The sequence below is a fragment of the Semicossyphus pulcher genome, unplaced genomic scaffold, assembly GCF_022749685.1.
Source record: "Semicossyphus pulcher isolate SPU_LCO1_2020_fin unplaced genomic scaffold, fSemPul1.0.p SCAF_25, whole genome shotgun sequence".
Classification (NCBI taxonomy): domain Eukaryota; kingdom Metazoa; phylum Chordata; class Actinopteri; order Labriformes; family Labridae; genus Semicossyphus; species Semicossyphus pulcher.
Window position 1 is genome coordinate 4,629,013 of NW_027211699.1, and position 26,449 is coordinate 4,655,461.

Here is a 26,449-nt window from a genome sequence, read left to right on the forward strand (position 1 = left end):
CCGAAATTACATACTGAGCAATTAACTCATGACAGATTAAAATGTTACATTCGTTCAAGTGCATCAATAAGGGGAAAAAAAAGCTCATCAAGCCTTCAAATTTTGCTCATTAAACATATGAGACATCGGATGAAAAGGGCAGTACAAAAGGAAGTTGTGAGTGTTTTTAAACAAAGGCTTATGTGCTATGCAACTCGTAAAAAAAAAGGTTTTCTTTAGTTATTGTCGGACGTGATTCTGCACTCAAGATGTTCAAAATCTGGCCCCCAAGTACGCGGGCTTCGGTCCTTGTCGCACTGATCGCAGGTTCGACTCATGGTCTGCCGGTCATTTGGTGCAAATAGTTTTTCATTCAGTAACAAAATTATTCAAACAAAACTGATGAACACAAAACAAAACTTATTAGATTAATGAAAGTTTTCTATGAAGTTTTCAAATGAAAAAAAAACAAAGCTTTCCATCTTGTCTTGTCTGTAAGCATAATGTATCCTCACTTCCTAAAAATGATAATTCTGCAAACAGGTCATTGACGTCTCTCACATACATTCCCACTCTAACAATGAAACAATTCTTCAATCTGACCTCCCCTCCAACCACATACAACACCTCCCTCTTTTAATCAGAACGCCTCCTGAACAAGAATCATTGTTTCTCTCATGAGAAACCTAAGACTAGTTGCTGTCTCTATTGATAGACATCATTGTCGGGGGAGCAGGAGCTGTGGCCATGGCCCAGTTTGAGAAAGTTCTGGACAGTGTGCGTCTGGCTCTGACCTGGGCTTCTCCTGCTGAGATCCAAGCTCTGCTCAAGAGTTTGGTGAAGGAGCGGATCATCTCGGAGGCCTTCAGCAAGAGCTTGAGTCCGCACCGACTTACTGAGGGCGATGCAGCACGTCGACCAGGATCTGATCGAATGAATTCTCAAGGATCTACCACTAACTTGCACCTCGACCGAGGTCAAGTCAGCCAGGAGAGGAAATATGGGTCATCAGAGAGAAGAGAATCTGCCGCAAGTGACCCCAATCAGACGAGATCGGAGTCATCAGTGGATGAACCCCACTGCACGAGGACCTGGCCACAATGTCATCCTCCGTGTGATGAACTCAATGAAAGGCTCTTTTCTGCACCCATAGTACAAGACTACAAATGCAACTTAGATGATGAAATGACAAAACTGCTGAGGAGTACAGAAACAATGCAGGAACCAGTAAGTGATAATGAAAGAATGGTTAAGGGGAATTTTGCTGATGAGAAGGAGTGGTTAGAGCAGGCTGCTAGAAGGATAGCTGTGCCTTTGTGGCAGCACTGGGACCGAGGACAGAGGATGTTGCTGCCCCTGGTTCCTCGTATGGCGACTGGCTTTGCAACAAGTGAAAACAAAGAGACAGGAACTGAACCACAATGTCCTTTTCTGAATATAGAAGAGGAGACAGAACTTGCAGTCGCTTGCAGGACTCTTGATTTGTATGCTGAAAGCTTTTTATGCACAGATGAAGAGATTACAAGGTTTACCGAAGGACTTTCTACGTACGAAAGCGATGGGACGACTGGATGGAACGAGGATCTTTTTGACATCTCAGGGTCGGTGAGCTGTACCTCACCTGTGAAAGCATCTGCAGACACAAAAAACATCACAGACAGGCGGGAGGACCTTCTGAATGTCTGTTCAGTAGCTGACAGGACAACAGACACCACAGAGGACCTGCTCTGGTCGATGGGAGACAAACAACCTGACAGTGCGCAATGCTTTTCTCTCAGTACACCTGGAGGCGCTCAAACTACCACACATGATATCTCATGTTACTCACACACAGATCTTAGCATGACGTTAGGTGTAATAGGTAATGCAGAAAATGTTTCTAGGACTCTTCACAGTACAAAATTGTGCTGCACCGATGGCAAAACAAAAGTGGATGACAAGAAGGCGGATTCACACTGGGGTAAGTTCCTACTCATCATATCATGCCCCTCTGTTTTCTTTAACATGATCTCTCTGGGGTTTAAAGAGGGGGTATTATGCTGTTTCACATTTTAAGACATATATATATATATATGTTACAATGTTGGATGTCCAGACTAAACGTTTTAAATCTGTAGGTAAAAGTATGTTGGAGTAATCCCCTGCTAAAAAAGTCTCAGTCTGCACGCTGCTGTGAACGCTTGCCTTCAGATAGACTTCTCCAGATGCTTCACTTTGTGATGTAACAAAGTGGAGGAACTCTATATTTGGGCATCTGCCTGAGACACAGCACAAATTCCTGCCCCTGGCACAGTTCACGGACACGCCCACCCAGCAGCTCAGTCTGCTCAACGGCTCTGCTCGTCAAGGTGGTTCAGAATGTCTTGGAGAAAGTTTCTTTGTCTGTGAAGGAAAGACATCAGTGTTTACTTTTCCAAGAGCAGCAGACATTCCTTTCAAATCAAGAAAGTGAAGTCGACTCTTTGCCATCAACTCTGTAACAGGGTAGGAATTGTGCCCCATGGCAAGCTTCGGAGAGCTGGACAATCAGAAGAAAGCAGGCTTGTAGGGGCGGGGAGTTTTTTTAACTGTAAATTATGCTGAGCTACTCCACAGGTATCACAGTGTGAAATGTGAAGTTTGAAATTTGCATAATACCCCCCCGCCCCCTCCCTTTAAGTATTGTCTATGACTGGATCTCATGTTAGCACAGGCATACCATGGCACTGAAAGACCCTTCTTTTCCATCCAAGACCGCAGGTGCTTATTGTTTCCCCTTCGTGCCTTCCTCCAAAAAGTCAACTGCCACCTGTATCACACATGTTTGTGCCAAGGATCCATTGTTCTGGGTTTGGTGATCAGGGTGTGCCTTATTTTCAGTTTCATTTTGAGACTTTCCCACCCCCTAAAAAAACAAAATAAGCATGCCGGAACGGGCACCCGGGAGGGATGAGCTAACACAAATAAAAAGCTTAAGTCTATTAGCAGGCAAGAGTGTATGGAGTTAGATCTAAAATTACAGAGCCTTAATATACTGGACTCAGGGCCTGGTTTAGCTCAGCTGGTAGAGCACATATACAGAGGCTACAGTCGTCCACGCACTGATGGCAGCTTCGACTTCTGGTCTGTAACCATTTGGTGCATGCCGTCCACCAATCTCTCCTCCCCACATTTCCTGTCTCTCTTCAGCTGTCCTATCTAATAAAGGCAAAACACTGGACCCACAGAATTAGAAAGTAGGGCTGTAAATGAGCATCTCAGGTCGCCTTTGAGGTTGCCTTTGTGTGTCTGCTGGCGTGAATGGCGTGCCATGATGGATGTTGCTATGGGCAACCTGTTATCATGACAATGTTTTATCAGAAGACAAGAATGTTTTTGCCAAAACAAGGCTTGGTGTCGTTGAGTTATATGACTCAATTACATGGGCTTGACGCTAGTCGTTGGGTTTGACCTTCGGAACGTCTTTCCAGTCGACGCTCATTATTATTCTTCTTAAAGTATTTAGCTCTAATTTGCCGCATTCACTTCCGAATTCAGTTGTTTTTACAGCTTTAACAACAAGTACAATGCATGTCCAGGCACACCCATTTTTTCTAAATAAAGAACTAAAAAAAGAAAGCTGTAGACCAACAGGGATTAATAGTTGATGAGTGTGCACACATTATCTGGCAATGATAAACAGGTAGGACAGGTACTTTCCACAACAGCCAAAACTCCCCATGTTTCCTCGTCCACAGCGAGTGTACGATTTTTACAAAGTCTTGGCGCTATGGTTGATTTTAAGAAATGTGTTAACTTCCCTGTGGAATCAATACTGATTCTGATATTACAATTTAAGCACTTTCGAGGACAGCTGAAGGCAACGTGTTTGCTCATACTCATATGAAACCTTAGGCATAGACAAGACAACCTTGGTAGAACCCCTAATAACAATAATACAGTACAAGTAATGATGCTAATATCCTTAGATAACTGAGACTTAATCACAAATTCAACTAAATTACTAAAAGAATATAAAAACAACTGATTCCTGGCAGGAATATGTATGAAACGGAAGCTTGTTTTCAGTCCATATTAGGCTCAAGTGTGCAGAGGCGTTACCACAGATATTAGAGGCCAGCTACCTCTGTGTTATCCTGCTCTGGCTAATCATTTGAGGAGTTATGATGCAGCTTTTAGAATTTTTTTCACTGCAGTGTATCAGATCTAAACCAGAACTAAAGTTCAGCTCAGAAATAAACTGCCGCTGTTGCCTCTCACTAGCATCTAGACCACCTCGGCTTGGCGTCTCTGCGGGTAGTTCAAAGTGAAGGTAAACTGAGAAACTGAGTAAACTGTGACTGTATGCAAACTGAGCTCATCTTGGGATCGATGCAGCGGCTGATGGAGGTACAGTGCCCAGGAGTGTCACAGGGGATATAGAGTAGAACAGGTGTTCTTCATCTTCTGAGCAGCATCCAGTGCAGGTAAATGCAATCTTGGTTTTGATGCATGTGTGCGTTTATCCAAAGCGCGTACGCATGAGTAGGAAATATTTCTGGAGTCTTTTGTTTGTTCTTAACATCAAGTACAATACATGTCCAGGCACACCCATTTTTTCTGAATAAATGACTAAAAGAAGAAAGATGTAGACCAACAGGGATTAATAGTTGATGAATGTGTGATGTAAGCACAGATTATCTGGCAATGATAAACAGGTAGGACAGGTACTTTCCACAACAGCCAAAACTCACCACGTTTCCTCGTCCACAGCGAGTGTGTGTCTGTGATTTTTTACAAAGCCCTGACGCTATGGTTGATTTTAAGCAATGTTTTAACTTCCCTGTGGAATCAATAAAGGTAGTACTGATTCTCATATTACAACTTAAGCACTTTGAAACAGGAACAATTTAAGGACGGCTGAAGGCAACGTGTTTGCTTATACTCAAGACATGAAACCTCAGTCTATATTCGGTCCAAGTGTGCAGAGGCGTTACCACAGATATTAGGAGGGTTAGGAGTAGTCATGTGTCTATAAGAGATATATTTAAGCCACATTTTTTCAAGACAGTGAAAATAATAAAATTAACTACATGCAAATTATTAGTATCCAAAGCAGAACAGAATTAATCTTGTCCATCACATCAATGGCCAGCTACCTCTGTGTTATCCTGCTCTGGCTAATCATCTGAGGAGTTATGATGCAGCTTTTAGAAACTTTTTCACTGCAGTGTATCAGATCTAAACCGGAAATAAAGTTCAGCTCAGAAATAAACTGCCGCTGTTGCCTCTCACTAGCATCTAGCCCCCCCTCGGCGTGGCGTCTCTGCGGGTGTTTCAAAGTGAAAGTAAACTGAGACTAATTCTAAACTGCAGGCTTACGCTTTCACTGTATTCAAACTGAGCTCATCTTGGGATCGATGCAGCGCCTGATGGAGGTACAGTGACCAGGAGTGTCACAGGGGATATAGAGTAGAACAGGTGTTCTTCATCTTCTGATCAGCATCCAGTGCAGGTAAATGCAATCTTGGTTTTGATGCATGTGTGCGTTTATCCAAAGCGCGTACGCGTGAGGAGGAAATATGTCTGGGGCATTTCGTTTTCTTTTATATATTTGTTTTTGATTTATTTATTTCATTTTCTTTTCTTTTATGAATCTGTTTTTTGAGCTATTTATTTATTTCATTTTCTTTTATAATTATTAATGTATTTCCTTCTTCTTTCTTAACTGCGCAATTGTTTTCTCCTCTCTGACCTGCGTCATTATGTTATCCGCCTAAACTCAGGTAAACGTCTAAAAAGTCTTTAAACTATTTAATGTTAATCTGACATTTTCAGAAAAAAAACTTCAATATTAGTTTTATCTGGGCTTTTGCTTTCTTTTTACAGTGGTGGTTTGTATCAATTTGCGCTCCAAACCTCCCGTATCATAAGGCAACGAAACTCCATCACGCGCGTGTAAGTGTCTCAATGCGGCTCGAATCATCAATAAATCCCCAATCATTGAGCAAAAGTGAGATCTGAGGTCGTGGTAAGGTGAAAGTTTGGTTTTTGAGGGGACTTCCAGAGAATGAAAATCAAGTGCTTTAAAGGCTCTGCTTTGGCAACACCGAGCACGCTTCAATAAGGGGTGTATAAGAGCGCATGTCATGTCATGACTCATTCAAGCTCATAATTTAGCATCATTGAAGGATTTTCTTTGTTTTCTGACATTTTTTCATGTCGTGCTGCATGTATGAATGGTTTATTCATGAGGTTGCTGTGAGTGTGCAAAAAGGTGCAATTAGCTGGCAAGTTCCTCAAAGCTAAAGGCTTTTTGTTCTGCTTGTTGTCCAGTGACAATTGTCGTCTCCATGCTTATAAACAGGTTAAAATAACATTAGCAACTGGTGCATCATCTTCACCAGGACATACACAACTGCAGACAAGATACTCAGTCTAACAGGAAACCGGGTCTAAACTTTCATAGTGTCTTGCACATTCAAGATTTATTGATGAGCAATGTCAAGTTTAGATCCGAGTCGAAAGTCCACACTGCCGGTCAGTCAGAGTTGTGGTGAGTTCTTTTTTTAGGCAGGGTGTGGTGTTGATCTGGCAGGAATGTGCCTAAACTGCTCGTATGGAGGCCATCAATTTAGAGTCTTACACCTTACCAGCCCAGGCTATCGCTCATCTAACCACACAACCCGCTGCAACATGTCTTTCGCAAGCTGCCAAAATGCCAGAGAGAATATACCCTAACTGCCATTGTATCAGCCAGGAGAGGAAGCCATCTGTACCCCGAGCCGACATGAGCTTCAAAAGTTTGATGTCTTGATACACTGATTCATTTTCTTTACAGTTAGCCCTGTGGTGAGAATGCATGCCAGAGAGTGAGAAATGTAGGCTGAAAATCATTAGCACCATTTAGTAGTTGTTTTGAACTCTCAGAAACACCTTCTGGGGGGCTTTTTTTTGACAGGCTGGGAAATACACAGTTAACTGTCATTCTACCAATTATAGAAAACACCCTGAAACCAATGTGTCCTCAGAGACAGCAGTCACTCTTCTTTTGTCTACGTGTGACCCAGCCAGGATTTGGTCATCAGACGATTCAGTGTTTTACTGTACATAAGGAAGTGAGTCATAAAGATAAGCGTTGTCTTTTCTTCTGTCTTCACTTTCACCTTTTATTTCTCTTTTTTTCCCAGTGTTCACACAAAAATATGGGTGTACAAAAAGAGAGCAATACTTGGACTCAATTTAAAATCGTTGCCTGTTAAGACTCCCAAGGTGTGGCTAGGTAGGCTAGTCTGTACTGACACCATCAGAGTCACGACACTGAAGGCTGCATTTTCATGGCTAGAACACTAACTAATTATAACATTACTAAAAGGTTAGGCATACGGTAAAAGTCCAAACCACTGACTCACCCATGTTGGCAGTGATTGACTTTTGGGTTGACAGTTGGGCTGCTAACATCAGCTGTTTTTTCACTCTAGCTAATTGGTTTTAAACTATATTATTATGAATATTATCTTTCAGCCATCTACTAGCTAATGCTGATATTATCTAGGTAGTAGCTGAATGCTAACAACAGTTGTATTTTGACTCTAGCTAATTGGTTTTAAACACTTTTATTATGAATATTATCTTTCAGCCACCTACTAGCTAATGCTGATATTATCTAGGTTGCAGCTGAATGCTAACAACAGTTGTATTTTGACTCTAGCTAATTGGTTTTAAATTATATTATTATGAATATTATCTTTCAGCCACCTACTAGCTAATGCTGATATTATCTAGGTTGCAGCTGAATGCTAACAACAGTTGTATTTTGACTCTAGCTAATTAGTTTTAAACTCTTTTATTATGAATATTAGCTTTCAACCATCTTCTAGCTAATGCTGATATTATCTAGCTAGTAGCTGAATGCTAACAACAGTTGTATTTTGACTCAAGCTTGTTGGTTTTAAACTCTTTTATTATGAATATTATCTTTCAACCATCTACTAGCTAATGCTGATATTATCTAGCTAGTAGCTGAATGCTAACAACAGTTGTATTTTGACTCTAGCTAATTGGTTTTAAACTATATTATTATTATGAATATTAGCTTTCAACTACCTACTAGCTAATGCTGATAGCCTATTATCTAGCTTGTGCCAATGCTTACACCAGCTGTTCTCTGACTCTACAGGTTTTAGTATGTATGAATACGGTTAATGGTTTCTTTTGTGTAAGGGATAGCTTTGTCTTTATGTTAGCCTCAGTTGAATTTGTAAGAAGGCAGGAACATATGTCCTAAAATAGGCTACATTATTGTATTGTTAGCTTACAGAATCTGACCAAGAGGAAGAAGACAGACAGACATCTGAATTACTAGGGTTGTCTAAATCGGTATAGCGATATCTAAAATAATACTATGCAGACAAAGTTTACAACCCGCAGTACAAAGTCTAACCCTGTAGCCTATTATGTAATGTTAACCAAGTAGATAATTATCATTTGATAACAGTATCAAAAGTACAAACTTCAAAACTAAAAATTTGACTATCAAAGTCTTTTATTTTTTGCAGCCTCCTGTGTCGACGCTGAATTTGCAAACCAAATTTAGACATGATTCTTCTTATGGTGCCTACTTTCAAACAGGATAGTATCATGACACATGTACAGCCTGTATACATAAAATTAAAAAAGAGATATAAAGAAATAAATCAGTTGTATAAGTTGGACACAAGCTGTCATTGAGAGGCAAGCTAACACTATAAATGTTTTTATGTTGGTGAAGAACATCACCTTCGCCACAAACACATAAAACTCACACAGAGACACAAGCAGAGTTAGACTGAGCCTGAGAAAATAAAGCAGTGTTAGGTTAGCTTGTTCATGTGGGTGAGTCGCTCGATAAATGTGGAAAGTAAGCTTTTAGTTTTGTGTGTTTAAGCTGGCCTTTTAAAACAGCACTCAGAGTCATTTTTAGAGCTTAATTTGACCCCTGAGCTATATTTAACACGACTTCAACAATGTTTTGTTCATGTAGCCTGACTCCTCTATTAGCTCAATAAACAGAAAACTCTCTGCCAGGAGTGATTCACCTCAGTGTGACATAAATGGCAATATCTTTTTGTCATTTTTTATGACTTTGTGAATTATTTCCTTGTTGTTTTGGTTGTGCAATGCAATGCAACCTCGTCCTTATGCCTAGCAAGACACAGGCACACACAAACCACATCAACCCTGCTGTATTTACGTGACACTGAAGAATGAGGAAATTCAGAGACTCAGCGTGGGAACATGTGCAGACCTTAACAACAGAAAGCTAACTAACCCATTCAACACATTACAATGCTTTCAGCCTGCATGCATCAAATTCTTAATTGCTTAACTTATCCTTTTTTTCCTCTCTCTGTGTGTGTGTGTGTGTGTGTGTGTGTGTGTGTGTGTGTGTGTGTGTGTGCGTGTGCGTGTGTGTGTGTGTGCGTGTGTGTGTGTGTGTGTGTCAGGTGCCACAATGCAGGAAGTGGATCTGGACCTGTTATTCGGTCCGGACCTGGGAGAACTACCAGGTTAGTGTTGGTGTTTGATTACATGTATACAACAGTTACTTCTGACCAAGGAATCTGATTGGACAAGAGGCATACCATGAGTGCTGATACAGAGAAGAACATCACTGGGACTTTTCACTTTGTGTATCACTCCGCCACAGCCACGTGTTCTGAATACTGTTAATTAACATCACAGGAGACCGTGTGTGTCTACATTAACCAAGCTGGTAGCTCTGAATCACACAGCAGACTCTTATTGTTAATTAAAATGTACAGATAAATGTACATGACAAAAACAGCTGATCTGTGGTAACCTGTAGACACAGAGTGCAGGACAATGCTTGGCAACAAAAGTTGTGGAACTACTTGAGTTAGTGGAGCAAAAAATATTCTGTTGTTGACTGTTACTTTTTACTTCTATTTGCCGCTTGTGTAACTGTTTTATAATAGTTACACTCGAGGTTGTGATGTTATACTGAATATCAGCACGGCTTTGATTCGGCCGCAGGCATACGTGTACGCTATAGCAGCTCTATGGGATGCTTCTTACTGTACTCTATTAAACTAATGTAACATCACAAATATATATTCTTTGGGGGTTAATATGGGATGAACATCTCTTTAATTCGTTGATTGCTTGTGCTCAGTAATACTTAAAAGAAGGCATTTGTTGTTGATCTCCGGCTCTGTAACCACTCCTATCCCCATGACAAAGAAGGATTTTCCTTTTTTACTATGACAATTAATTTTAACAGTTGTAGCAGCATGTCGGGGTCAGGGTCATGGCTGCACAGTAGACCAGATATCCTGTTAGACTACACTGGAAGGAGGTAGCAGCTGTTGCTTTATACATGGAGTCTTGTAGGACTTAATGCCACTGTATAATTAAAGTATGCTGAAGTTAATGAAAGCAAAACTCTTATTTGTGTTCTAGATGATTTATCTGAATTCTTAAGTGAGGATTACCTGAAGACGATAGGTAAGAACACACACACACTCAATAATGCTAATATTCCAGTCTGAACACAAAGGTGGTCTAATGTCCTCTATGCGTTTTCTTACTCAGATACAGATGTGCTGTTTGGTGATCCGTGGCTTAACGGCGGGGACGAACAAAACAACTGCAGTAAGTATTTCTTCCTCTCATTTTGCAACTGGGGGCTGCACGTTGGTGCGGTGGTTAGTCGCCTCACAGCTGGAAGGTTCCTGGACATAGTGGGCCTTTCTGTGTGGAGTTTGCATGTTCTTCCCCTTGCATGCGTGGGTTCTCTGCGGGTACTCCGGCTTCCTCCCACAGTCCAAAGACATGCTCGTTAGGTTCACTCTAAATTGCGAATGAGCATGTGAAAGGTTGTCTGTCTCTGCGTGTCAACCCTGCGATTGACTGGCGATCAATCCAGGGTGTAACCCTGTCTCTCGCCCAATGACAGCTGGGATAGGCTCCAGCCCCACCGCGACCCTGAACAGGATAAGCGGTGGAGATAATGGATGGATGGATTTTGCAACTGCTTATATATTACAACTAAGGAGGGAAACCTTAAAAAACATGGCCCCTAACATGAACTTGTGTTAGATACAGAGTCCATGGAGTGATCCCAAACATAAGTAACGTCACTCTGCAGGATAAAATGCTGCACAAGTTTTAAGTTCCAAGATAGAATATTTCCTTAATTGGATTAATAATAATAATGCTTTGTTGTTATTTTGCCACTTTAGTCACCTGAAGCAAACGTGCAAGCCCACTTTGTGGCAAAGAGAGGGGTTATAAATTCCCTCTTTTCACTTTTTAAATTACGAAATCAGATAAGAAAAACCACAAGGACGCAAAGCCAATGCCAACCAAGCACACAGATAAGGAAACAATTTTCTCTGTAAATAAAACACACTGTTTCCTTTTTGCTTTACCTCGTCTACCACTTCCTTCTTTCAAATCCTCATGACGTTTGGAAAAACATGCATTTTAGCCACATTTCTTGGTAGCTGTGTTTACTAGTTGCTTGACTGACTCTTTTGCTTCCTCTTTCGTGCACTTCAGTTGACGCTCCCATGCCAACAGAGCTGCCAAGCCACGACGGACTCCAGCAGGTAGAGACGGAGCAGCGAACAGACAAAACAGACAACAGGAGAAAAAGTACAAGAGGTAGATAACCATTCGCTAACTGAAACACACCAACCGTTCAGTTGTGTTTCAGAGTTGTGTGTTAGATTTACTTGCCTATGAAGCAGGTTAACATGTTCTATCTATATGCTTCTTCCCCAGTGCCCCGGTTAAAACGATGCACAGATGAAAACACACCATCAAGGCCAAAAAGGCGAAGAGCAGCAGGTGACCAATCCAAATCCTTTTGCTTTGATTTGTTTCTGTCAAAATCACTTAGCAAGACTTCAACTTAACAAGTTAAGTTATTGTTATTAAGTTTTATAAAAGGAATCCTTACATTTAAATTTTTCACTCAGCAACAACAATAAAACTATAGAACTGTACTGATGGGACAAGTGCTAACATAATCAGTTGCTAATTAGTTAAAAATTGCTTACAGAATGGTGTGTTCCTTTTGACAAATCTTTCAATTCGCTCAATTTGAAGTGTCCTTTCATTTCAACATGACTTATGCTCAGACTGCTGCTTCTGGGGATATATATCATTTTCAATATCAGCTGATACTCATCATACAACAGTTAGTTCCGACCAAGTAATCTGATTGGACAAGAGGCATTCCATGAGTGCTGATATAGAGAACAACATCACTCGGACTTTCCACTCTGTGTATCACTCCGCCTCAGCCAGATGTTCTGAATACGGTTAAGCCCAGTTCAGATCAATGATTCACAACGCAACAAAACAGTTTTAGAATGTTGCAGAGAAAATTGCAGCGGTGTGAACTGGTGTGTGTGTGTGTGTGTGTGTGTGTGTGTGTGTGTGTGTGTGTGTGTGTACTAAACAGGATCTATAGACTTATGCCCAGTGCAGATAAATGATTAGCAACGCAACAAAACAGTTTGAGAATGTTGCAGAGAAAATTGCAGCGGTGTGAACTGGTTAGTTACAGAGTGTCTGAAGCCGTTGCGTGGAGTTGCTGAAGATTTGACTTGTCAAATCTCCAAATGCAGTTTTAGAACACAATGATGTAGCTATTTCACGTCAGCCAATCAGGAAACAGCATGAATTGGCGTTGTTACAGCTAACGTTGTCAGCATGTCACTGTCATCCACTTCTTTTTATAACGATAACAGAAATCCAGCTAGTTAATTCATGTAACCTAGGCCCAATACTAACGTTATATAGTATTTACTAACGTTATAGTATTAACACAGAAGTAGTGGGGTACGTCAGTGTGTCGTTGCTATGGAGATGGTCAGCTGTGTCTGTGTGCGTTGCGTTGCTTTGATGTGAACGACCCAGTTTTAGAATGTTTACAAACAGTAGTCGAGATTCTTTTGGCAGTTGCATCAAGTGTAGTTGCGAATCATTGATCTGAACTGGCCTTAAATTAGCATCACAGCAGACCGTGTGTCTACATTAATCAAGCTGGTACCTCTGAATCTCACAGCAGACTCTTATTTCACTGGTTGATGATAAATTAAATCAAACAGATACATGTACATGATACAAAGGAGCTGCTCGGTGGTCACTTTTAGACATAATGTTGAAAAATGCTTTGCACATCTGTTTCAAAACAGGTGCGTAGGAGAGGAACAGGTCAAACAAAACGCTTACGCAATGTTTACATCAACACTTATGTAGTAAATAATTGTTTTCCAGCTTATTAATTTAACACTGGTATTAGTTTGATACCTAAGCAATATCACATAAGAGGGAAGTTTAACAAAATAATGTAAACTCCCGCACACTGTCTAACTTTGTCCGATGTTTAACTTTTAGACAAACAAATTAGCAGTGCAAGAGAATTTTTGGGTTGCTTGGTAACAAAAGTCCAGCTCATGCATATGGCCCGAATCCCAGCAGTGCTGATATTCAGTACAACATCACTCCCTCTTATGTGATGTTGCTTAAAAAGTATCAAACTTGTACCAGTGTTAAATGAATAAGCTGCATGTCTCCCTGTGTGGAAAACAATTCTTTGTGTTGATGAAAACGTTGCTTATTTACACTGTATCACAACATTTGACAAATTAATTCTTAATAAGAACCATGTTCTAATGTCGGTTCTTCTGCTCTTGCAGGACGACCAAAATCCATAGAGGCAGAGGCTGGGTCAACGGTCACCCAAGGTGAGTCATAAAGGCGCAGTTAGAAAAATGTGTCTGTCTTAGCGATTAAAATCGATAAAAATTCAAGTAACTGGGATTTAAAGACAGGAAAACTACTGCAAGAAATTAGGATGGTTAACAGCTACAGTAAGCTACTACAGTGCACAGTAATATGCTAACGCAATATGAAGCAGAAAGATGTTATACGAAAGCTGGTATTTGTAGCAGACCAAAACTGTTTACTATACAAATAAAATTGCATTTTACATACAAGCAAACCTTGTGACACTACTTAGGTAAAATTAGACTGTTGTGTGACATGGATGTTGGTTGGCTATGGTTTTTATTTTTACAAAACAGGAAGTTTTATTTTGAAGTCATGAGATAAGAGGTCAGATTAATAAACCAGAAGAAGAACTCACACTTCAACTTCCTCAGATCAGTTTGACGCTTTTTGAATACCCGATTTAATTCTCAGTATGAATACAATTCTTGTCCGAGAAGGTGTTGATATGTTTTACATACTAAAATATTTTACCCTCAAAACCCTTTTTATGTTGTTGGGAACTGAAGTATCAGCTTATTTTCCTGTTCAACCTCCCTTTTTGATACCCTCAAGGTTAACAAAACTTGTAGGCAAAGAATGATAGGGATGTTGTCCCCCCTACTTCTTTCGCAGGCACTGACACGGGATCAGAGCCGAGTTCAGCAGAGAGAGTCGGCTTCTCCACCACTCCACAAAGAATCCTTCACCTCCATCCCTCAATTCAGTTTATCACCATCCCAGATGCTCCAGGTTATCATGTTGTTCGGACAGTGAATCTCTCTCCTCCAGTTATAGGACTGCCACTCCCGAATACAGCTGCTACACCTACATACATATTTGGTGAGTAAACTACGTAATAAACTGAATTACCAGTTTGTTAGGTACCACTGGTACCACTGGTACCACTGGTACCTAACAAACCAACATACTACCAATGTATTCACCCTGTAAAGCATATAGTTTTCAGGTTTTGAATACTAAGCATCCTTCATACAGTCCTGTACCAGATCTTCGGTTTGAGTGTAAAATAATTGAAAAAAGTAGTCCACCAGCCATCTTTTACCCTCATCTCAATACATTTTCTACCAAAATGTTAGTCCTGGTCCCATAGCTTCTTCTTATGCCACCTTTAACACAATTAAGCATGTATTTCTTCTCAATAGAGTGGTAACTACTTTGTAATTATGTATCTGGAGTTCCACACGGCTCAGTCCTCGGTCCCAATTTGTTTGTAGGATTTGAAAATTGTGGCAAATTCCAGTGGTTGTATTAAAAGCCACATCCACAGATCGCAATTAAACGTGAACCTGTTCCAGCCTCTGTTCTTGCCTTGCCCTCTCATATATGTCTGTTTATTGCATTTCCATGTAGTTCCTGCAACATCACCACCCTGCAAACGTCAAGTGCCACCCCTATCTCCAGGTGAGATCTCGAGCTGGCAGTGCTGGCAATTTTTGGTTCCACATTTACAGTTTTAGTTCCGCCCTTTAGGCAACAAAATGGCAAACACTGTCTGCAACTGCTTTATGTGTAAAAACAGGCCTGTTATTGTTTATTCTCTTACGTTTGTAGTGGACGGTGCGGTAGTGCCAGTCCAAATGAGCTCGTCTCCACCAGGATCTTTGTCAGACACTGCAAGCAAAGCCATGTCCCCCCCTATTGCTTCACCCCTCTCCCCCAGCAATGGTTTGTATGAATCAGTCATTTAACATTCTCTCTTTTGATACATAGATTTCCTTGTAGAGTTATTAAGTATCATGACATGCTGCATTTCAGAGCTGTCTGCTTCCAAGGAATCAGCTCTACCTCAGTCCCCCACAGTCCTTGATATTCCTGGTAAGTTACCACATGCTTTACTCCTTTCTTTGGCTGTGATCTATTTTCTGGAAGTACAAATTCTAGGGAAGCTGTTCATAATTCAGCTGTTTTTAATTTCAGAGCTTGTAAAGGACTATATTCAGGAAGCCAAAGCCCACATGAGTCAAACCTGCCAGGATATGGAGGCGGGCCTTGGCCTGACCTCTCATTATGTGGATGTGCAAGTGAGCCAGAGACAGATTCTACACTCTGGGAAACAATCAAACAAATTCCTGGACAAGGAGATGGTCATCATGGGAGACACAGATCGGCAAAAAAGCTTGTTGGGGCGGAGTCAGGTGAGAGTTTTACTTTTCATCTAGTGATGTGCTTTTTGAACACAGGAAAATTTGATACTAAAAAGCTGCGTATTTCAAGTGAAGGATCAAAAACATTGCTGAAATCGCTGGCTGCAACTTACTTACCCGTTTATCCTTTTTCACTTAGATCTTCGAAGGCTTAAATGGAGACAAGCCCAAACGCTACATACTGCTACTTGGCAATACTGGCATGGGAAAAACCACCCTGATCAGGAAACTGTGTCTTGACTGGTCCAAAGACTGCATCCCACAGTTTGACTTTGTCTTCTTATTAGATTTCAAAGCTCTCACTTTAAAGGAAGCACAGTATAGCCTTCAAACTCTCCTCTTAAACCACTCCTCCTTTTCCTCCTCCTGCACGGACCCTGACGCAGTGTACGATCAAATCCTTGCTGCCCCTAAGCGAGTGCTCATCATATTTGATGGGTTTGACGAGGTTCGGGACTATGAAACTTTACTCCAGACTCAGGAAAAAGACTTGGTAGCGTCATTGCAGAAGGACAGTAAAGCACAGAACTACACAGTGAAACAGTTATACTCTGCTGTACTTCAGAGGGTCCTCCTTCCAGGCTGCACTCTTCTGCTTTCTAACCGACCAAGAGGCGCTGCCAGCCAGTTACTACGACGAGCGGACTGCCTTTTGGAGGTGTGTGGCTTCACCCCCATAGATGTAGAGACATATTTGTCCAGGTACTTTACTGATCCTGCCCACAGAGAATCTGCTTTGGACTACTTAAAAAAGTGCAGCTATCTACATCTCCTCTGCTGGAACCCAGGACTATGTCGGTTGGTCTGCTTGGTTTTAGACCAGGCCAAAAGTTTGGAGGAACTACCCAGAACTTTGACCGGGCTCTGCCATCAAGTGCTTCGGTTGAAAATGAAAAAGGACAGTGGGAGCACTCACTCAGAGGCTGAAGATCACACACAAATATCTGTGCCATCCGTTGAAGAAACCCAGTCACATATCTCAAGTAGTTCCCAACAAAAAAGTCATCAAAGAAATACTCGTTCCAGGTCACAAGGTCGCACTCGCTCTTACACCCAACGAAGCAGGGCAAAAAAACGGGGGAAAAAAGATGAAGAGATCAAAAGTGATGATGGGGAAGCAGATAAAATTGAGGAGAGAGACTTGCTGCTCCAGCTGAGTTCTTTGGCTTGGGAGGGGGTCAAAGCAAGCTCCTCCATCCTCCCCACAGGACGGACAATATCTGCCAAACTGAAGGCATTCGGCCATAGGACAGGGCTCTTCCTTTTTTACCACCTGAGGAGGAGGGAAGTTGTCTCAACTGATGAAAAAGAGGAAAAAGGAGGAGAGAAAGGAGAAGAAACTGGAGGAGGAGAAAAGACGGAAAATTCTGATGCCCATGATGATCTCATCCTTGTTTGGGCAAACCGGGTCCTTCAGAGTTACCTGGCTGGGGTCCATTTGTCTCTGTCAAGGTAAAGTGTCTTGACTATTGACTGTTATCATTAATTGAAGAACTAGTCAAGATGTGAATAAAGTTGGATGAACTCTATGACCATTGTTAGAACAAAAATGAAACAACAAATGCCTTTACACCGGAAGGCAGATTCTTTCTTTCACTTTCAATGCCCTACCCTTTTGGAATTTCCCAACTCTTTTTCTGTTTTTGTTTCTCCAGGACTGTAACAGACCGGGCTTTTCTCCAGACCCTCCCTTTCCAGCCAGGCCCAAAGGGGCGTCGGCGACTTCAAAGAGAGGAGCTCGAGCTCACTCAACGGTTTGCAGTTGGGCTCTTGTTCCACAACAGAACAGCGCTGCAGAGACTTCACTCATACACTGAAAAAGTCTTTGGAGATATGGTGGAAAGCAAGCAGGCTTTATGTACAAAACACCTTGAAAGTCTCTCTTATGGGGACTTGAGCTCTGCCCAGGTTCTGGAGGCTTGTCACTATGTTTATGAGGCAAGCTCCACACATAGTGGCGACAGCAGGGACAGTGACAACACACCATTAGTTGCTCACCTGGCAGTGCATCTTCCAGAAGTCCTCACGTTTCATGGAGTTCCGCTCAACCCGTCGGACGTGTTCACTGTGCAGAACGTTCTGGAAAGGGGCGGATCTGAAGGTAGACGTTTCTGTTTGGATCTGGAGGATTCTGGGATACAGATCTCTGGGCTGAGAGCTCTGGTAGGGCTCAACAACATCAACACATACAGGTACAGTTTACAATCAACAATTTAAAAACCTGCTTTCCACTGAGTGGGTTAAACCTCGCTCATTCACAGCGTAAACGACCCCAGATCTGTCAATCATTTGAATGTTTTAGAGTGAAGTGGTATGGTTTTATTGCTTTCCCAGTCCAAATGAATAAAACAAACTGTGCATTTATATCCTTTGATGCAACTTTTAAAAATATCTATCAAACTAGCTTACTACCTAGAGTACTAAATGTGTACCTTCTAAGGCCAAAAGCTACATAATTTACTATCCCCAGTATGGTTAAAGAACAAAGCCCCATTCACAACTACCAGTGTAGTATTTCCACAGAATGGGTGTAAGCTAATCCTGGAAACTAGCTAATTAGTTCAAGCTAACAGACCTAACATTAGCATCTCAGTCCTGGATCAGTTCAAGCTAACAGACCTAACATTAGCATCTCACTCCTTGATCAGATCAAGCTAACAAGCCTAACATTAGCATCTCAGTCTTTGATCAGTTCAAGCTAACAAGCCTAACATTAGCATCTCAGTCCTGGATCAGATCAAGCTAACAAGCCTAACATTAGCATCTCAGTCTTTGATCAGTTCAAGCTAACAAGCCTGACATTAGCATCTCAGTCCTGGATCAGTTCAAGCTAACAAGCCTAACATTAGCATCTCAGTCCTGGATCAGTTCAAGCTAACAAGCCTAACATTAGCATCTCAGTCTTTGATCAGTTCAAGCTAACAAGCCTGACATTAGCATCTCAGTCTTTGATCAGTTCAAGCTAACAAGCCTAACATTAGCATCTCAGTTCTGGATCAGTTCAAGCTAACAAGCCTACCATTAGCATCTCAGTCTTTGATCAGTTCAAGCTAACAAGCCTAACGTTAGCATCTCACTCCTTGATCAGTTCAAGCTAACAAGCCTGACATTAGCATCTCAGTCCTGGATCAGATCAAGCTAACAAGCCTAACATTAGCATCTCAGTCCTTGATCAGTTCAAGCTAACAAGCCTAACATTAGCATCTCAGTCCTTGATCACTTCAAGCTAACAAGCCTAACATTAGCATCTCAGTCCTGGATCAGTTCAAGCTAACAAGCCTAACAATAGCATCTCAGCCTTGGATCAGTTCAAGCTAACAAGCCTAACATTAGCATCTCAGTCCTGGATCAGTTCAAGCTAACAAGCCTAACGTTGGCATCTCAGTCCTGGATCAGTTCAAGCTAACAAGCCTAACATTAGCATCTCAGTCCTTTATCAGTTCAAGCTAACAAGCCTAACGTTGGCATCTCAGTCCTGGATCAGTTCAAGCTAACAAGCCTGACATTAGCATCTCAGTCCTGGATCAGTTCAAGCTAACAAGCCTAACGTTGGCATCTCAGTCCTGGATCAGTTCAAGCTAACAAGCCTAACATTAGCATCTCAGTCCTTTATCAGTTCAAGCTAACAAGCCTAACATTAGCATCTCAGTCCTTGATCACTTCAAGCTAACAAGCCTAACATTAGCATCTCAGTCCTGGATCAGTTCAAGCTAACAAGCCTAACAATAGCATCTCAGCCTTGGATCAGTTCAAGCTAACAAGCCTAACATTAGCATCTCAGTCCTGGATCAGTTCAAGCTAACAAGCCTAAAGTTAGCATCTCAGTCCTTGATCAGTTCAAGCTAACAAGCCTAACAATAGCATCTCAGTCCTGGATCAGGTCAAGCTAACAAGCCTAACATTAGCATCTCAGTCCTGGATCAGATCAAACTAACAAGCCTAACATTAGCATCTCAGTCCTGGATCAGATCAAGCTAACAAGCCTAACATTAGCATCTCAGTCCTGGATCAGTTCAAGCTAACAAGCCTAACATTAGCATCTCAGTCCTTGGATCAGTTCAAGCTAACAAGCCTAACATTAGCATCTCAGTCCTGGATCAGTTCAAGCTAACAAGCCTAACATTAGCATCTCAGTCCTTTATCAGTTCAAGCTAACAAGCCTAACATTAATATTTACTCCATCAACTCGAGCTAACATAAGAAAAGATAGTGTTTCCAAACACATCCGTGAGTCCTTATCCTAAAAGCCATTACCCTTCCAACATTAAAAGTAAAAGTGTGTTAGCTGTGTTAGCTGCTGAGCTGACAAAAAGCTGTGTGCTTTGTGTTAGCTTAGCAGTTAGTAGAAATAATTAATCTTGTCTCGCCTTTTTCCTTTTAGTACTTATAATAGCAGCCTTAGCTAGCTCCGGCCAGTCAGCTGCTTGATGAAGAAAGCTTGCTTGCTCTACTTCTGCCAACATTTAAGCCCCATAGTTTAGAAAAGACTAAGAATCCCTATTTACTAACTTGCTAAGTGCCAATTGAAACATTAAGCTTAACTGAATTTAAGTTAGCTTGATTTGCTTAAAGTGGGCTATGTAATCCTTCATCAGTGTGATATGATATTTCGTTGATACCAATGTCACCTTTTGGTGTCTTTTAGGGCATGCATTGCTGATGTCATCACATTATGGGAGCAGCTTGAGCAGACGGGTGAAGAGGGGCTCCTACAAGGAGCAGTTTCCAAATTCAAGATCCACCCTCTGAAAGCCACACAGGTGTGTCACATAGAGCACCTGGCTAAGCTGGTGAACATACATGTGCACAAGAGGCTGTCAGACAGGTAATACACCACATACGCATGTAGATAACACAACATGTAAACTCTTACGTGTCTGGCTGCTGAAGAGCGTGTTTTCTTGTAGTTCCAGCCAATCAGAATCCATCTTAGCAGAAGGAGTTCCAGCTGTCAAAGAGCTACACAAGCTGGAGTTTGAGTGAGTAGCATCTGATATTGTCATTTTAATTTATGATGAGGATTGTGATAAAGATGATAATGAAATTGTCTTTCCCTCTAGGCTTGGCCCAGAGAATGGTCGCCTGGCCCTTCCCAAGCTGTGGGAGCTCCTGCCAGGTCTACAAAACCTACAGCACCTGGAGTAAATATACACACTTCTAGTTCTCTTTCAGTGCATCAATTTCTTTGCATTTATACATTTGTTTATAGTGTCTAACAGAAGCTCTCTCTCTCTTATTCAGTCTAGAAAACAGTAAAATAGGGGACAAAGGAGCAGACATATTGGCGGACGCTTTGGTCTCACACTGTTACCTGGAGATACTCAAGTGAGTAGGTCTTTTCCAAGGCTGGGATATTATAAAATGTTAAATATTTGAACCCCAACTGAGCCGAGGCAGTTGGCGAGTCCAGTTGTGCCCTAGGTTTCTGCCTGATAAAAGATTTCCTTGCCACTGTTGCCAAACGCCTGGTCATGGGTGGAGTAATGTTGAGAAATAATAAGTATTATCGAGAACTGCTCTGTTATGAAATAGCTGTTTTAACTGATCCTTTCTGGTTTTCAGTCTGTCTCAGAATTGTATCGGAGACCAGGGGGTGAAGAGACTGGCAACGACTTTGAGGGATCTGCCCAAACTGCACTGTTTAAGGTATATAATCGGAACACACACACATGAATACCCACACAACAACACCCAAAAATGGCTCACAGTTTAGAACCACACATTTTCACTTCCCTTTTCCTCCCTTTGTTTTTTCCAGCCTCTACAGTAATGTGATTTCTGATGAAGGGGCAGAGAGTCTAGCAGCCGTCCTCCCACACATGTCGTCCCTCACCGAACTGGAGTAAGACTACATACCGCTCATTTTCGAGACATTTCTGTGTGTATTGAGCTGATAAAAGCATGTGTTTAACGTGGAATCGTCACCCGCAGGAGATACAGAAGCACTCTTTGTTAAGACATTAAAAGCGCTAACTGTTTGGGTTCTGTTTGACAGTGTGAAGTATAACAAGCTGACAGACGTTGGGGCACAGAGCCTGGGAGCCAGTCTGAGGAGCTGTAGAAAGATGAAGACTTTGAGGTGAGTAAACCTTGTTTGTTTGTGTATCATCACCGTGTAATATCTTTCAAATGTACCCCAAAACTTTTCTGACCTTGCTTTGTGCTGCGTCTTGTTTTCATCTCATCCCAGGATGTGGAACCAGTGTATTCCATACGGAGTGTTTGAGAGACTTCAGCAGCAGGACAACAGGATCGAGTGGCATTAGAACTACATCAATCCATCCTGTTCAGGGTCGCGAATGGGGCTGGAGCCTATCCCAATTGTCATTGGGCGGGAGGCGGGGTACATTCTGGACTGCTCGCCAGTCAGGGCTGATACATAAAGATGCGCACAATCACACTCACACAATTTTATAGTCACCAATGAACTTAACGAGCATGTCTATGGACTGTGGGAGGAAGCTGGAGGGAACCCACACATGCACAGGAACAACATGCACACTCCACACGGAAAGGTCCACTACTCCTGAGCTGGGATTCGAACCAGGACCCTTCTAGTTAAACATGTTTACACTACACAATATGTTCTCTATAGCTTGAATGCAAAAGGCACTAAAACAGAACAAACATAGAACATTCATTGCTGCTTTCAAAGACGTCGACTCGATTTAGAATTTGACTTTTAAACATTTATGTCTAATTTTTTCTATTTGATGTATTTTCTTTGTGACCAAATCAGTATATTTGTTTGCATTTCTTCTATGGACTGCTTATCAAACAGCTGGCACTTTAATGTAAATAAAATTGTTTCATATCAAAACCAGGTACGTGTTTTTTCTCTGTTATTTAACAGTCATCTCAAGGCGTGTTTACTATTTCAGGATGCCACTTTATTAACAGCTTCTTTTCACTTCCTTCCCAGCAGGTTTCTGTTCTCTGTTTAGACGCAAAACAACCTTTAACAGTTGTAAGGTGTCACAACTTTGCATTTTTTTTTTTTCCTGTCAAAATGTTACGACTGCACAGAGGAAGACTGAATTTACATCATTCGGATTTAACGCTCCTGCGAGGAACTTTTAGTTTGTGTTGATTTTGGCGCCCCCTGTGGACAAAGCCGTACCTCTTATCCCTTCTCTGATTTTGTCCTGTAGGTGCCTAACAAAAAATCTCATCCTGCTTTCTTTAACAGTCATGTGTATCACTCACTTTAAATTTTGCCCTGAAAATGTAAACAAACGCAGCGTGCAGTTAATCGCTTCGTCTGACACCTACCCCCCCACCAGCAGTTTCAGGCATTAAAATAACTATTTTGAAATAATCAATCTTGTCGCTGATGTTCTGGTTTGCTTTTGTAGTCATCAGAATTAATTTCAGTCTGTTTCATAACCAGAGAAAAACTCCTCACAGGAGCTTTAAGAAGGAACTAAAAGACACTTTAAAGATCTGTAGCTGCAGATTCAGGTAATAATAATCTTCCACAGCTTTCACTGTTTCTACATTGACTGCTTCCAAACTGGACAATGTCATTTTGCAAGTTTTATCCGTTGAAAAATAGCATCAAACATGAGATTTGTACCCAGCTACTTTTTATTGATTAAGATAGAACACAAGTGACAGCCTAATAATTCCACCCAGGACCTCTTGTTTGAAGCTGGGCCCAAGTTTTGCTCTTTTATGGAGTTTTTCAGTGAATGTGGGACATTTCCCTCTGTCCAAAGTGATTAGTAATTGTCCTTGTTGTATTTCATTTTAAAGTATAATGTAATGGTGTCGATTTTGACGGTGCTGCAGTTTCTACTGAAGTGGCTCGCTCTTTAAGCTGCCAAAATGTTCAGTAGCACTGAGACAATACGTTTTTACAGATGAAATTGGGTGTGGGAATTGACATGGCATGAAACAAGTGGAGCCTCCGAATAATAGTGAATTAGACCAAGAGAAAACTATTTCATGGTGCCATAGCCATGTCGTTGCTGTTATAAAATCTAAAATTTGTTTCTACAAGCCCTTTCTTCCCTTATTCCCCCCACAGTGAGTTGCTTCCAATTCTTCGAAGCATCCTCCTCACACCATCGCCCAGGCTCCCTCCAGCTTGCAGGCTGAGGTACTCAATCTGTAGAAGTCAACAGATCTGTTACTGCGGTGTGTCATTTGTCAGAATACCACAAAACAAAATGTCACCGCGTTCACTCTCTGCTTCCTGAAAGCAGGCTCGGTTTTGATCCGGACGCACAGGCTCTCCAGCTCCTCTACAGTCTGACACGGCTCCTGCAGCATCGACTCACCGACGTCCGCCTGGTGTCTCTGACTCTGCTGTCGTGTCTCATCTTTAGGAACATCCTCGGCTCAAAGCCTTCCAACATCTTCACAACCTCTGTGAAGTATAAAGGTACAATATAGTGGTGTGAAATGATGGTACTCCTGAACACTGCTGCCTGTAGGGATTACAAATATATTAACAGAAGGAATTAATGTGAATATAAATTGAAGAGTAAATTATCATTTAAATTCCATACCAGAGTTTGGGCCTTGGTGCATGTTTGATGCTAATAGAACAGATGTAAAGTGTTCAACCACCCATATTGTATTGTAAGATTTTCCAACTATAGAGTGCATATTTTTTAATATTTATGTAATGCTACTGTGTAATGTTACTTTGCAAGTCCGATATGTCAATACTTGATGGAGCAACTGCAAAAAAAAGGCAGTAAAACAAAAAAAAGACACTTTCTTTTATCACAGTTAATTATCTTCTGTCTCGATACAGCAATACTCACATTGTGGAGCCCTTGTAAACCCAGATGTTGTTTATTGGGGTGACGAGCTATAATTTCATTTGTGTCATATAGTCAAAAGAAAACAATGAAATCCGATAAGAGCATATAAACAGATTTTAACTTTTTTTGTTTTCATAGCACATTTTTATTTACCTTCTGATGTTCCCAAATCAGCTGTAAAGCAAGAAAAACAATTTATTAATAATAATTAATTTATTGAATAAAAACGTTCCAATGTCTGTGTTTTTGTGATGAAAAAAAAGAAGCCAAAAGTGAAAAGAATAGCAATGTAACCTTTGTTTTGGTTATGCAGTGTGCCTCTGAATTGTTGTTTGTCACAGCAGTATGGGGAGTGACTGGGCAACATTATCTCACTGGTGAGTGTAACTCCACTGCATATATTAGAACATGCAGAACACGTCATCATGAATTAAACAAACCTTAAAACATTAAAGTCGTAGATTTACTGTGTTAATGTAGTTGTGTCGATAATAGTAGTATATATAGATTGGGTTGACTGTTCCAACTTGATCATGCACTAAACTGTTGAAAACTTATTTTAAAAAACTAAGTAATATGAGAAGCCTCGTCAGGGTGTCTACAGGTCTTTTAAAATGTCCAAAAATTCAATTTTATGGTTATTAGGCTTTAAAATGATTACATTTTAGATTTAAGTTGTGAGGTATTGTCACAAACATTTTCCAATTTCATTTATCTTAATTCTTTTGTCAAAATGAAGCAAGCCCTGCGTGAAAGTCTGATGTTACAAATCTTTAACTTCCACTGAGCTTGAAAACTGTCTTTTTACTCTGTGTTGCGCGTGTGTGGCGTAATATGTAAAAAACATGAATAAAAGTCCTGTAGACGTCACATAAACGTCCCCATTATAACGTCATGGGGGGGGGGCATAACGGGACGTCCTTAATACGTTTTAGCTTGACCAAATGAGAACGTTATCCGGGGGACCTAATGGGAACGCCCCCCGAACATCCCCTGTACGTCTCATTCCGAACAAGGACCAAACGAGAACTCGTTAGCGACGTCGATAACGTCCCCGAACCGTCCCCTGGAGAACGTTGTGAACGTTACTAACGTCCCTTAAAAGTCCCGGGAACGTTCCCCTGTTTGTTGGGACACCGATTCTAAATAAATCTGAAGACTAACATGTACTAGCAGCATCAAAGCATTGCACCAAGCTGCTGCTGTTGTGCGCCGCACTGATGCTCTCTTGTGGACAAAATGTAGAGTGACACCAAGAGTGTGTTTGGGTAAAGTACAGTCTTAAATTCTAAAAAAAAACAGCATCGCCATTCATCTATTCAAACATAGGTTGGAAATTAAGAGGCAGGAGGCTTGTGTCTGCTCAAAGTTTATTAAATACATGTTGGAAAATAAACTCTGTGTCGATCCGTAGCTTATCGTAGCATGTCTGCAAAGAAGCAGGAGTGGAGGGATGACACAAGCACAATCAGTCACAGTCCTCATAGAGTCTCATGAGTTTCTGCTAAAGAAGCTGTGATGAGAACCTGAACGCTAGTGTGGCCTGGAAAATGGCACACCAGTGATGTCAAATGTTACTCCACAAAACCAGGGCCCCTGCTACTTTAATGTTAGCATCTACAGTGAGGCCCTTACTCGTATGTATTCTATGATTCTGATTCATTTCCATCACCAGCATGTTTCACAATATATCCTGAGCTTTTTTGCCGTGTGATCTAAACGCTGTGTCAGATGAAATTTGATCTTTCCAAAAATAGAATTCTTATGGACACACTGATTTACACAAAT

At 41.3% G+C, this 26,449-nt stretch overlaps 1 protein-coding gene across 2 annotated transcripts; it reads left to right on the forward strand.

Moving 5' to 3' along the window:
- The first annotated feature begins 1,166 nt into the window (after positions 1-1,166).
- On the forward strand, positions 1,167-22,691 carry ciita (class II, major histocompatibility complex, transactivator). Of its 2 annotated transcripts, none has more exons than XM_069676379.1 (22): positions 1,167-1,939; positions 9,423-9,485; positions 10,399-10,443; positions 10,531-10,590; positions 11,500-11,604; positions 11,725-11,790; positions 13,650-13,697; positions 14,356-14,562; positions 15,094-15,144; positions 15,295-15,408; positions 15,499-15,558; positions 15,661-15,878; positions 16,027-17,339; positions 17,543-18,079; positions 20,533-20,712; positions 20,795-20,866; positions 20,948-21,028; positions 21,129-21,212; positions 21,450-21,533; positions 21,646-21,729; positions 21,883-21,966; positions 22,078-22,691. In XM_069676379.1, exons 1-22 carry the CDS (start codon positions 1,195-1,197, stop codon positions 22,151-22,153), a joined length of 4,377 nt encoding a protein of 1,458 aa, XP_069532480.1. In that variant the 5' UTR covers positions 1,167-1,194; the 3' UTR covers positions 22,154-22,691. The 2 variants fall into 2 exon arrangements, with proteins under 2 accessions (XP_069532480.1, XP_069532481.1); XM_069676380.1 differs by lacking the exon at positions 1,167-1,939 and adding an exon at positions 5,296-5,452.
- The last annotated feature ends 3,758 nt before the right edge of the window (positions 22,692-26,449 follow it).